Source organism: Lipotes vexillifer, unplaced genomic scaffold, assembly GCF_000442215.2.
Source record: "Lipotes vexillifer unplaced genomic scaffold, Lipotes_vexillifer_v1.1 scaffold382, whole genome shotgun sequence".
Lineage (NCBI taxonomy): Eukaryota > Metazoa > Chordata > Mammalia > Artiodactyla > Lipotidae > Lipotes > Lipotes vexillifer.
The window spans coordinates 7,753,634-7,765,385 of NW_006780611.1; the positions used below are offsets into that span (position 1 = coordinate 7,753,634).

The following is an 11,752-nucleotide window of genomic DNA, read 5'->3' on the forward strand; positions in this document are numbered from 1 at the left end:
ATGAAGAGCTTTTAAGCTGGTGGCTCTTCTACCAATAACAAAAATGAGAAGTGCCCTCTTGGTGGGTGGCCAGACCAGAGGGAGTGTGCCCGGGCGGGCGAGCTGCCCAGGGCAGGACACTGACATGCCGGATGCAACTGCCCTGTTGTGGTTACAATAGAGTGAAAAGTGTGAACATGGTTTTCATAGAACCACAAAGTAAAAGTCAGGGGCCTGCAGGGAGGGCGCTAACATCCCTTGGCCTCAGGGACCCTTGTCAAGTCCCCTGGAGAGACGAGTGTGCAGGTCCCTGGAGGGCCGTGGCGTTCCCCTGGGGTGTGGTCCACGGCCAGTGGATGGCTTCCCCTGCTCTTAACATCTGTTATGAAAAGTCTTTAGGGGTCAAGGCCCAGGACTCCAAGCCACCACTTTAAATAAAGCCAGTGGTGAATGTGACAAAGTGTGCCCACTACCTCTGACCCCTCCTTACCACAGGCTGCCTGCCCTGAGCAAATAAATACACCCATCTCTGGGTGCCCCAGCCGACCACAGCGAGAAGACGCTTCCACGGATCTGCTTAATTAATCTCTCGGGCAGAGCCAAAGGACGAGTCCAGCTGGACACAAGAGAAAGGAGCAGCTGGGAGGTGGGCCCCTCCGCACCACACCACAGCCAGGCTTGCACGGGTGGCTGTCTCCTGGGACCCAGATTGAGGGGACTCTAGCCTATGTAAATGTCTCAAGAGCCCGCTGTTCCAAAAGTGTTGTGCTGCGACCAGGTGACGAGGTGTCCTGCCTGGTGACGCCCTCCAGGCCGCTCGCACGGGGTGGATCCTGAAGCCAGAACTGGGAAGCCCTCTTCTGCTTTTCAGGGACAGTGGACTCGGGCCTGGCCCACACGGGAAAGCAGAGCAAGAAAGAGCGGGAGCTTCTCGAGAAACATACCCCAGTTCCCCACCTACAGTGTGAGGGGCTGTGGAGACCGGTTTTCTGAACACCATGCAGAAGGTGCATCCCAGCTCCAGGAAGTTAAGCTTCCTAGACGAGGAGACTTTTTCTTTTAAATCCAAGATCTGAGCTTGGTCACTGTACGAAAAGAAACAGCAGGCCCAGAAGCCCAGTCTGGTGGGACAAATTTGACTCAGGCGGCCTCCACAAGTGACCTGCAGAAGAGGAGATATGCACGGCGACCAAGGCTCAGAGACCACCACCCTGGGAGTCTCTCCCCAGCCAACGGCGGATGGAACGCAGAGGGAACCCCTCACCAGGGCCTCCTCCTTCCAGGCCTCGGAGCCACAGAGAAAAGGGGTGAGGGAGCCAGGAATGGTTGGGTGCACTTCTGTTGCAGGCCCAGATGCAAAGCCTGTCCCAGGCTGTGCAGACACCCAGCCGCTGCGGCCTGGCACCCACGTGGACACTACAGAGGAGCTGGCATGTCTTTTTACCTTTGAGGAAGATGGGAACGGATGTTTTTCTCTAAGACTTTCTGGGGAGGACAACAGACCCTCCCTGCCTGGAAATGCGCCCTGCTACCTGAGAAGATGTAAGGGCGACAGCCATCATGACTCATTCTGCAGAGACAGGCCAGGACGGCCCAGGCTGGAGAAGCAGGGAGAGTCAGGGAAGCCTGGGTACCCTGAAAAAGAAGAGCCCATGCTCCAGAGGTCCGCTTCCGGTCCAGCTGAGACAGCCAAGAACAGAGACTAAGGCTGAGTCACCACCTCATAGATTCTCTCGCATCCCGCCAGGGAGGAGGCTGGCCCCCAGGGAAGTCGCCGTGCTGGCCATGTGATAATGAAGCTTGAACGTGAAGGCTCCTGGGGCAGGTGCACCGCCATGCGCCCACGACGAGTCATAAGTCTCCACGCAGGGGTGGGTTTCAGGGGTCCCAGGCAGAGGTCTGAGGTGAGGCACGCGCCCGGGTGGGGGCACGGGTTACAAGGGCCCGTACTTGGTCTCGTACTTGGACACGATGGTCTTGCACTTGCCCACTTCCTTGCGCAGCTCCGCCACCTCCGTCCGCAGGGCTGTGTTCTCCTTCTCCAGGAAGGCCGCCCGGATGGTGATCTGGTTCTCCTTCAGGCGCCGGGCATCCCGAGACCGCTTGGCCGCCACGTTGTTCTTCTTGCGTCTCGTCCAGTACTTTTCGTCCTGTCGGGAAGGGTCCTCTGTGGGTCTCTCCTCTTTCCCATGAGGGAACCCAACCTTCCCCTCCTGCCAGCACTGCACACACCCGATTCCTCTTATAACCCACGTGGTCCAGCCAGAATGAGAGCTGGGACCCCGGGGAAGGAGCTGCATGTGCCCCGGGACACCAAGGGGCCCCGCCCTTTCCCAGGGAGGCGGGATGAGAATGCAAGCCTTTGGTGGGATCTGTGGTGGAAGGAAGGGCGCTCCACCTACTGGTGGCCTGCTCTGTGCTGCTCCAACATAAAGCACTGCCTATACTCTTGCCTCACACTTAGGCACTCTGGCTGTGGCTAAGGGTGGACACTCTGAGTCCAGTCCCCTGAGTTCACATCTTGGTTCTGCCACTTTCTAGCAGTGGAACCATGCGAGTTCCTTAACCTCTCAATATCTCGTGCCCCTCATCTTTACAACAGGGGATAATTACAGTAATTACCTCATAGAGTTGCTTGAGTATAAAATGAGTTAATATGTACAAGGTGCTTGGCTTACCAGTGCCTGGCTTACAGTAAGGACCACATAAAGGTTTACAGTATTTATTGTTGTTATTATTAAAGCCTCAGAAACATCTCAAGAGGAAGGTATGGTAATTCCTACTTTATAGATGAGGAACCTGAGGTCTGCCTGACTCCAAAGCTTATAAGAAAAGTTCTTCTTATGAGTTTTTCATCAGAGGGAAGGGAAAAGCTGCAAAATCCTCCTCTCTCTCCCCCCTCCCAGTTCCTACAAAACCACCAGCTTGAAGGCTGCTTGCTAATCCCTGGGATGGCAATACACAACCATCCTCTGTCCTTCAAAGTGAGGGCTTGTTCAACCCCAGTTTCTGTGGCCTAGTGAGCTCCTGCCCGAAGGCTGGGTTGAAGCCAGGGAAGTGAGAGCATCAGCACAGCTGGCTGCCAGAAAGGAAAGAGAGAAGCTGCAGGGAGTCATGCTGGGGCCAAATGCCACCCAACTCCCTTTCTTTCTCTCAGTTGCTGCAGGATGTGGCTCTAAGCTCTGAACTCATGCCTTTCTAAATGTGTCCACAGGAGGGAGGGTACTCCAGATGAAATCGCATGTGAAGGAGCACAGCCCCTTGGCTTCTGAACCAACACTGTACCTTCACTACAGTGGATATACCAGGTTACCTTCTGCTCATCGGGGACAAAGACCTTCTTGGCCTTTTTGATCATGGGCTGGGGCTTCAGGTCCTCCTCTGCAAACTTGTGCTTCCGAGGGTTGAACAGCTCCCCGCCCGGCACACTGGAGAGGACCAGGTCGGCAGGGTCGGGATTGAAGTTCACATCCACCTCCACGCAGTTGGGGTCGATGGGACTGGGTGTCTCCCTCTCCTTTTCCAGGGAGGATTCTGGAAGACACAGAGGCAGGTGGTCCTGAAACAGTCTAGACTCACTGGACAGCCAAGACTCACGTCACACACCCAGACACCTGCTTGAATCTCAAGGTTGCACAAGCCATTGCCGCTTGGAGGGAAGAAAAACTACCACAGCACCAGCCCCCAAGCCAGACTGGCATATGTGATTCAATTCAACAACACAAACATGGAAAGAATTCTTCCCTTTAGGAACAAAATGCTCAAAAGGAAACAGAGGCCCTCGAAAAAGACAAAATTTTCCGATTGTTTTTTCCCCCCAGAAATGTTAAGCAAAACATTAAATCATCATACCCCCTTAACTTCCTGTGGTTTCAAGTTCTCAAGTAATGAGAAACAGCTGAATCTCACGAGGAACTGTAATGGGTTAGGGACACAGACTGAATAACGAAATGGCTCCCATTTCTGAATCCCCTGAGACAAATCAGTGGCTGTGTTCATTTAGTCTTGTAACAACTCTGAAAGGGAGATGGGTGTTAACCTTATTTTACAGATGAGGAAACTAAGGCTCAAAGAAATGACATGGTTTTCCCAGGATCACATGGATGGTAAATGACTGAACTAAAAGTTAAGTCTGGGTCTGGCTGACTCTGAATCCTTGTTCTTCTCCGCCCTACCTGGCTGTGGCTTTATAGTGGACATTGGATTTAAGGAACTTTCAGAATTCAAGGTTATGTGTTAGGGAGAATCCCCTGGCGGTCCAGTGGTTGGGACTCTGCACTTCCGCTGCATGGGGAGCGGGTTCGATCCCTGGATGGGGAACTAAGATCCCACAAGCTGTGCGGAGAGGCCAAAACAAACAAACACACAAAAAAACCTGTTCAAAGGTTATGTGTTATTAGAGATAATTTATTTTAAAAATCTACACCTTTGGCCTACTTGTTCAATGCTACTGATAGGAGTACACAAAATAATTATTCAGTCCACAGATACTTATTGAACACCTACTATATGCCAAGAACTGTCATGCCAAAGACAAAGCAGTGAACAAAACAAGTAAAAGTCCTTGCCTTCATGGAATGTTATTCTAGTGGGGAAGGCCAACATTACACAAGATAAATTACAAATACCTATATAAAACTGTTAGATGCCACGTGGATATTTGAGAGAAGAACATTTCAGAGAGTGAACACCAGGTGCATGGTCTGTGCACAGGCAAACACTGGGATAGTCAAGGAAGAGCAAAGGAGACCAATGTGGCTGCAGTGGGTGAATGAGAGGCAGGAGGAACCGGAAAGGCCCAGAACAGGAAACATGGGGCCTTTAATCCCAATAAAGCAGTGGTTCTCAATAGGCGACGATTTTGTTCTGCAGGGGATATGTGACCATGTTAGGATGCGGGGGTATGTTCTACTGGCATCTAGTGGGTAGAAGCCAAGGATGCTGCTAAACATCCCACAGTGCACAGGACAGTCCCTCCCCAACCCCAACAAAAAAATTATCTGGTCCAAGTGTCAATAGGGCCACTGATTTTGACTTTCACCCTGAGTTGAAAGAAGTCATTGGAGGGTTCTGAGCAGAGGTGCAACATGATCAGACTTAGGTTTTAACTGGATCATGCATATAAACTAATTGTATCCTATCAAACGGGTTAATTACAAACAAGGATGAGTGTCAGAGGAGTGAATGACCAGGGACCAATGTGGTAACTACAGGAATAAACAACAAACAGTCAAGGCACCCAAGGCTGGCAACTAGACCTCCCCTGTCCTGATGGTGGAAGTACACATGGCTACAGCCATTTTGCACACTATTTGGCAACACCTACAAATGCTGATTGGGTACATGTCTGATGACCCAGCTGCTCTATTCCTTGGTAAATGCCCGACAGAAATGCATATAGGTATTTACCAAAGACTCACACGCAAACATTCATGGCAGTGCTATGCACAATCCCAAACTAGAAACATCTCATGTGCCCATCAGCTGAAGAGTGGATAAACTGTGGTGTAGTCATACAATACAACAATGGAATACCATTCACCAACGAAAATGAACAAAGTTCTGCTACAGGCAACAACATGGATGATTTTCACAAATGGAGCTGAGGAAAGAAGCTAGACACAAAAGAATACATACTTATGTCTTTTCTACAGAAGGAACTGAAAAATGAACTCTTTCATTTCTACCATGTGTACAACTCTTACTTCATCTGTTTCGTGGCTTTTCTCTCTGTCACAGGAATTTTCCATAAGTATGTGCTGTAAATCTATTTTGTTAGTTACTGATGTCCACATGATTTATATGTTACTATAAGGCTAGTTATAGGATGCTATAAATGTGAGAGTATAAATGTAATTGACTTATGATTGTTTAAAAAAAGAAGAGAACATAATATACAGTTCCATTTATAGAACATTCGACTATAAGCAAAATGAATCTTTGGTGATGGAAATAAGGATAGTGATTACCTCTGGGGAGCAAGGACCGAGAGGGGTCCCAAGGCACTTTGCGGATATCAACAGTGCTCTCTATCCTGATCTGGGTGGTAGTTACACAGGTGGGTTCACTCTGTGAAGATTAATTGAGTGGGATACTTATGATACTGGCACTTCTGGATGCCATACTTCATTAAGAAGGTTTACTTAAAAACAAAATCAAAGGCAAATGCCACCTAGGTGGTCTAAGGTGTAAGAAGAGGGCTCATTTCCAGTTCTGTCCCCTACCCACACATGGAACCGGCCTTGCAGGACAACCTGACCAGCACAAAAATGAGCTGCCTTCAGGGACCTCCCTGGTGGCGCAGTGGTTAAGAATCCACCTGCCAATGCAGGGGACATGGGTTCGATCCCTGGTCTGGGAAGATCGCACATACCGCGAAGCAACTAAGCCCTTGTGCCACAACTACTGAGCCTGTGCTCGGGAGCCCGCAAGCCACAACTACTGCGCCTACGTGCTTCAACTACTGAAGCCTGAGCACCTAGAGCCCATGCTCCGCAACAAGAGAACAAGAGAAGCCCCTGCTCGCCGCAACTAGAGAAAGCCCACGTACAAAGACCCAATGCAGCCAAAAATTAAAAAAATAAAATAAAATAAAATTAATTAATTAAAAAAAAAAAGCGCTGCCTTCAAACAAAAATTTGGCTGGAATCAGCTGAAGCCTCTCAAGCTGAACAGTTTACAGGAAAGAAATGAGGGGCAGAGGAACATGTTAAAAGGCAGTACAGGGATATAGTCAGAAAAATCTAGCATGTGCAATATTTTACAGGACAAACAATTCAGCTTCTTCAACAAATAAATTGCAAAGAAATTAAAAGGAGAGGGGACCCCATAGATTACAAGAGATTTAAGAAACATAACTAACTGAAACATGTGGGTCTTGTTTGGCTCCTGATTCAAATGAACTGTAAAGCAATAACACTTATGAGACAACTTTTTGGAAATTTGAATGCTGATGGATGTATTGTCAATTTCTGATGTTAAATTGGTATTTTTGTTCTGTTTTTTAAAAGACCCCTTATAGTTTATATATATATTGAAATATTTATCGATGAAATGATATAATACCTAGGATTTGAATGAAAATAATCAGGTTAAGGGAATGGAAGAGGTTATAGAAAACAAGATAGATTACAAGTTAATTATTAGAGAAGCTGAGTGATGGTTACTGGAGGTTCATCATAGCAGCCCTTTACTTTTCTATTTGAACGTTTTTGCAAAATAAAAAGGAAAAAAAAATTGAGCATGACAATTCCTTGGGTGCAGGTTCCCTGGGTTCCACACCAGTTCCTGGGGTCTTTCCTGGGAGACATCTGCCTATACGCCTCGAACTGAGCCTGCAGAAAGCTTTGCAGAGCCCCTGAAACATGGGCCATGCCTCCTCTGGTGGGTTCGTGACCCAGGGGCATGAAAACCAACCAACTGATCTCCAGAGGTAAAACAGAAAAAGGACAAGAGGATGCGGGGGGAATCCCAAAGATGGTATCTGTCCTGGCAGCAGAAATGCCTTCTTCATGCCAGTGCCTGAGCAGAACCTGGCTAAACAGCCAAACATCCTGGGTTCAATGTTGCCTCCACTTCCTACCAGCTGTGTTACCTTGAGCAAGTTACCTAACTTCTCAGTCTCCTCACCTATAAAATGAGGATAACAGTATCAGTCTCACAAGGAGGTTTTTGTGAGGATTATGTGTTAATGCCTGGCACGGAGTAAGTGCTAAATATTATAAATGTTAGCTGTTGTTGTTGTTATTATTAGTGTCGCCTGAGCTTCCTAATCATCTGTGGCAAGGTGCGCGTGGGGGTAAAGAGCAGGACCGAGGATGCAAAAGGATTTCTATCCTGTGAAGCCTCTGGCTGGGAGGGCTCGCTGCACCGGGCTAACCAGCTGCAGCAAACAACCAACAGAAAGGCTCTGGCTGCTGCCGAGGGGACTGCTGTTTTCATGTCCAGCCTTGGGGGGCTGTCCTGAAGGGTGAGGAGCACAGGGTTTCTGCTCCCTGTAGGCCCACTGGGACCTCCCCTGAGAGGAGGGGCTCACTAGGTGCGTGGACACAAGCAGCCCTCAGTGGGAAGCAGATTTCCTCGGATGCGGCAGGTGTCCCTGCCCGAAGGCCCATCACCAACCTGTGCTAGACACGGTTTCCGAGGGCTGAAAGACAGCGGTGGAGGAGGATGGTGGGGACGCCGTGGAGGAGCTGGCCGACTCCTTCCCTTCTAGCTCAGCCACAGGCAGCAGCAGGTTCTGGGCCAGGTGGGTGGGGCTGGCAGGGATGCCATTCTCCAGCAGGAACTCATCCAGGTCCATGTACTCCAGGTGGAAAGACTCGCCATCATATGGGATGGTCTTGTCCCAGATGGGTGGCATGAGGGAGGCAGAGACGGCCATGGTGCTGGCTGCTGCAGCCTCGTCTTCCTCCAGCTTTTCCTTCCCCTTTTCCTTATCTGTAGACACAAAATCTGTGATGAGACATCACTCAAGAGGGTAACTCACTCCCAGGAGGCGAGCAGTGAGCCTCACAGGGTGGACCCACCTCTCTCGGAGTCCTGATCCATCCATGAATGTCAAGAGCCCATATTCTATTCTCCAGTTATAACCTGGTGCTTGAACCAGGAGCAATGGTCTCCTTTAGAGGTGGCAGCAGACCCTCATCCGTGCCTGGGTTTCCTAGGATGCTCTCCATAAGCTCTGAGGCCTGATGTATCCCCAGGGTTAATTCAGAATGGGCTGTGGGATTACCATCCGCCGGAGAGAGGCTACAGGGAGGAAATGGAGTTTCTGACCCTTCCTGGTATCTTAGGAAAGGGCTCAGGCCAAGAACTTTTGTGTTCTCCTGTCCTGTCCCCTCCAGCTGCGCTTCTCCACAGCAACCCAGCCCAGGGCTTGAATCCCAGCTCTGCCACCCACTGCAGTGATGTGTGTCTTTAGCCATGTTACTCAACCTCTCCCAGCCTCAGTGTCCTCCACTGTAAATAAGGATAAAGCTGCCTCTTTGGTGTAGATCAGAGGTAACATTTGAAAGTGTCTTGTAGAGCTCCTGGCACATAGCAGGCATTCATTATTACCATGAGCTTGTTCAGGGCAGGGATTGTGTCTGATTCATTTCTAGATCTCAGGGACCAATACAGGAGCAGGCAGACAGTGAGCCATAGGAAGATGTGTATAATGAATGAAGAAGGCTGGGTTTAGAAACAGACTCCCTTCAGGTTTCTCAAAAAGAGAGGGCCTGGAGCTGTCTTTTCAGGACCTTTTTCAGAGCACCCATTTCAAGAGACTTGTATCCCTGAATAAGCAGATTAGACTTAAGGCAGGTTTTCTGGGAGGGAAGAGAGGGGTGCAGCTGTAGAAGAAAGCAGCTCCCATCCAAAGCAAAACTGATCACTCAGTGGGGACAGGATCCCACCTAATTGTTTCAGCCCAAAAGTTATACACGTGGATTGGATATCCAAGAAAGGGTAAATTAAGAAAAAAAGACAAGAGAAAAATGTGACAAGGTTGGAAGGAAATCAAAGTGACAGGGAGGCTAATCAGAGAAGTGGGAGATAAAATCATGACAAGTTCATAATGTGTTTTCAAATTGAGGGAGACAACTTTGAATTCTGGATTCTGAAATGAAAAAGAGAAATCAAATATGATTATGTTGGAAGTGAACCAGTCATGCACGGACTCCTAGACCACAGACAGCCAAAAAGCAGCCTGTTGGTCCAATAAAAATGGACACACCCAGTGAGTTAAGAAGGTGGAGGTTTTGACAAACAGAATTTGGTCATGGCTGCTAATACAAATTAACTCGAATTCTTGCAACTGCCTTCTGTCCCAGGCTTTGGTTTAAAACGAAATGGGAAGTAAGAGAGCCAAGCTTCGGTGGGCTGGGTGGGCCAGATGGCCTCCCTGGTCTCCTTCCTTGGGATACTGACTCTACATTCTGTTCAGAAATGACTGAGATCCATGTTGGGCGGGGTCATGGGGATCAAAGGAGGCAGGAAAAGGGAGGAGACAGAAAAACAGCCCTACTAAAAGGACTACTAAAAGTAACACTGAGTTCCAGGTTTTGTCTGGCCTAAGCAATTAAGCATATTTTTAATCAGTGTTTTTATAAGATGGAGTTTTAATTGTAAGAGATGATAAAGGACTAGGCCCCTCACTCAGGTCAGAGGGACTGACATCATCAGTGGTTGCCAGTGATACAATAAAGAGCATGTAAGGGCTAGCTACGTGACCTTGAGGAAACATCCTCACCTCTCTGAGTCTCAGCTTTCTTCATCTGAGAAGTGGGGTAATACCCTACTGGATGGCTGTAGAAGCCTAAATAGAGATTATGCCAAAGTGCTTTGTGAGCATTCTGCAAATGTAAGGTAGAATTATTGTGATGGATGGTTATTATTTGGTAATCTAACAGAAACTGACAGATGTGTACACCTGTCCTGAGGCAGCTTAACTCAGCCCCAGATTTGGAACAAAGCATTGCCTTAAAAACAAACAAAAGGGCCTGTGCATATGAGGTCCTGAAGCAGGAGAAGAGAGCCTTGCCTCACCTGATGTGTGGAAGCTATTGGTAACCCAACCCATAGGGATGGGAGCCTGAGAACACACCCAGGAAAGGAAGAGAAATGGCATTTAAAAAAATATAATTAATCCCCCCAGACAAGTAATTCACAAAAGGCCCATTCCTTCCCAAATCCCTGAACTACACCAGTGGTTCTACGAAATTAAAATCTCTCAGATTGAAATGCTCCCTCAGTGCACCTAAAACTCCACTGTAGGTGGCACTCCTGCTGCTCCCTGAACCTCATGTGCCCAGGCCAAAAAACAAGGCCAAACCTGCTTTCCACATAAGCCCCAGGGACCCTTGTGGCCTAGGAAACAAGACAAAGCCCAGCCCTGACACTGTGGCCCCAAAGACTAGGGTCAGCCCCAAACAACCAGGTGAAGGGCCTCAGTGGCCTCGTTCTAACCCTCATCCCTCTACCTGTCTCATCCCAACCTCCCCCTCAGAAGGCGCCTCCCATTCCTTCTCCTGACACCCCTCCCCCACCTCAGCAGCAGCCCTGAAACTCATTTCCAGAAAATCTCCAGTGAGTACCTAGTACCTGGGGATACTCACACGCAGGGATGAAGACAGGTCCTCCTCTCAGGAGGGGGGACGGCCATATACGAAGACAATTCGCTATCAGGGCATCTCAAACTTTACTGGACTTTGGAATCACGGAGGTGGGGTGGGGCTCTCCTTAAAATGCAGATTCCTGTCCCAGGAGCCGCAGAGTCGGTGGGTAAAGGGTGGGGCCCAGAAATCGGCATTTTAAACAAGCACCCCAAGTGATTCTGATGCAGGCGACCCCAGAGAAGGCGCCCTGGAGCCTCGTTTAAGGGGCTCCTGCGACCCCCATCAGCCTCCTCAGTAAACCCTACACGTCGCGCGCGCTCCCGGCCGCCCCAACGAACCTCCTCACTGCGACCCCCACTCTACCATCTCCCTCCTGACCCTTCCCTGCCAACCCCCATCTGACCCAACCTCTCTCAACTCGTCCCCGACCTTCTCTTCCCACCCGCTTTGCCTCGCCCTCCGGGTCCCTCATCATCCCTGGCCCCATCCCCCTCCGCTGGACCACTTCACCCCGACCTCCGACCTCCGAGGCCCCGCCCTCACAAGGCCCCGCCCCTGCAGAAAACCCCGCCCCCAGGCGCGCGCGGACCCCCTCCCCTCACCTAGGCGCGCCTCGCGCGGGGGGTTCTCCATCAGCTTCTTCAGGACCAGAGGGAAGGAGCCCGGCAGGCCCC

At 49.7% G+C, this 11,752-nt stretch overlaps 1 protein-coding gene across 1 annotated transcript in view; it reads right to left on the reverse strand.

Moving 5' to 3' along the window:
• Positions 1-1,913: 1,913 nt before the first annotated feature.
• The window catches only part of TEF (TEF transcription factor, PAR bZIP family member), a 19,671-nt gene continuing 9,832 nt past the window's right edge, over positions 1,914-11,752 (reverse strand). The window contains exons 2-4 of the mRNA XM_007453975.1: positions 8,101-8,418; positions 3,293-3,513; positions 1,914-2,129 (exon numbers count right to left, since the gene is read on the reverse strand). Coding sequence (XP_007454037.1) covers positions 1,914-2,129; positions 3,293-3,513; positions 8,101-8,418 — 755 coding nt within the window. The remainder of the gene's footprint in view (positions 2,130-3,292; positions 3,514-8,100; positions 8,419-11,752) is intronic.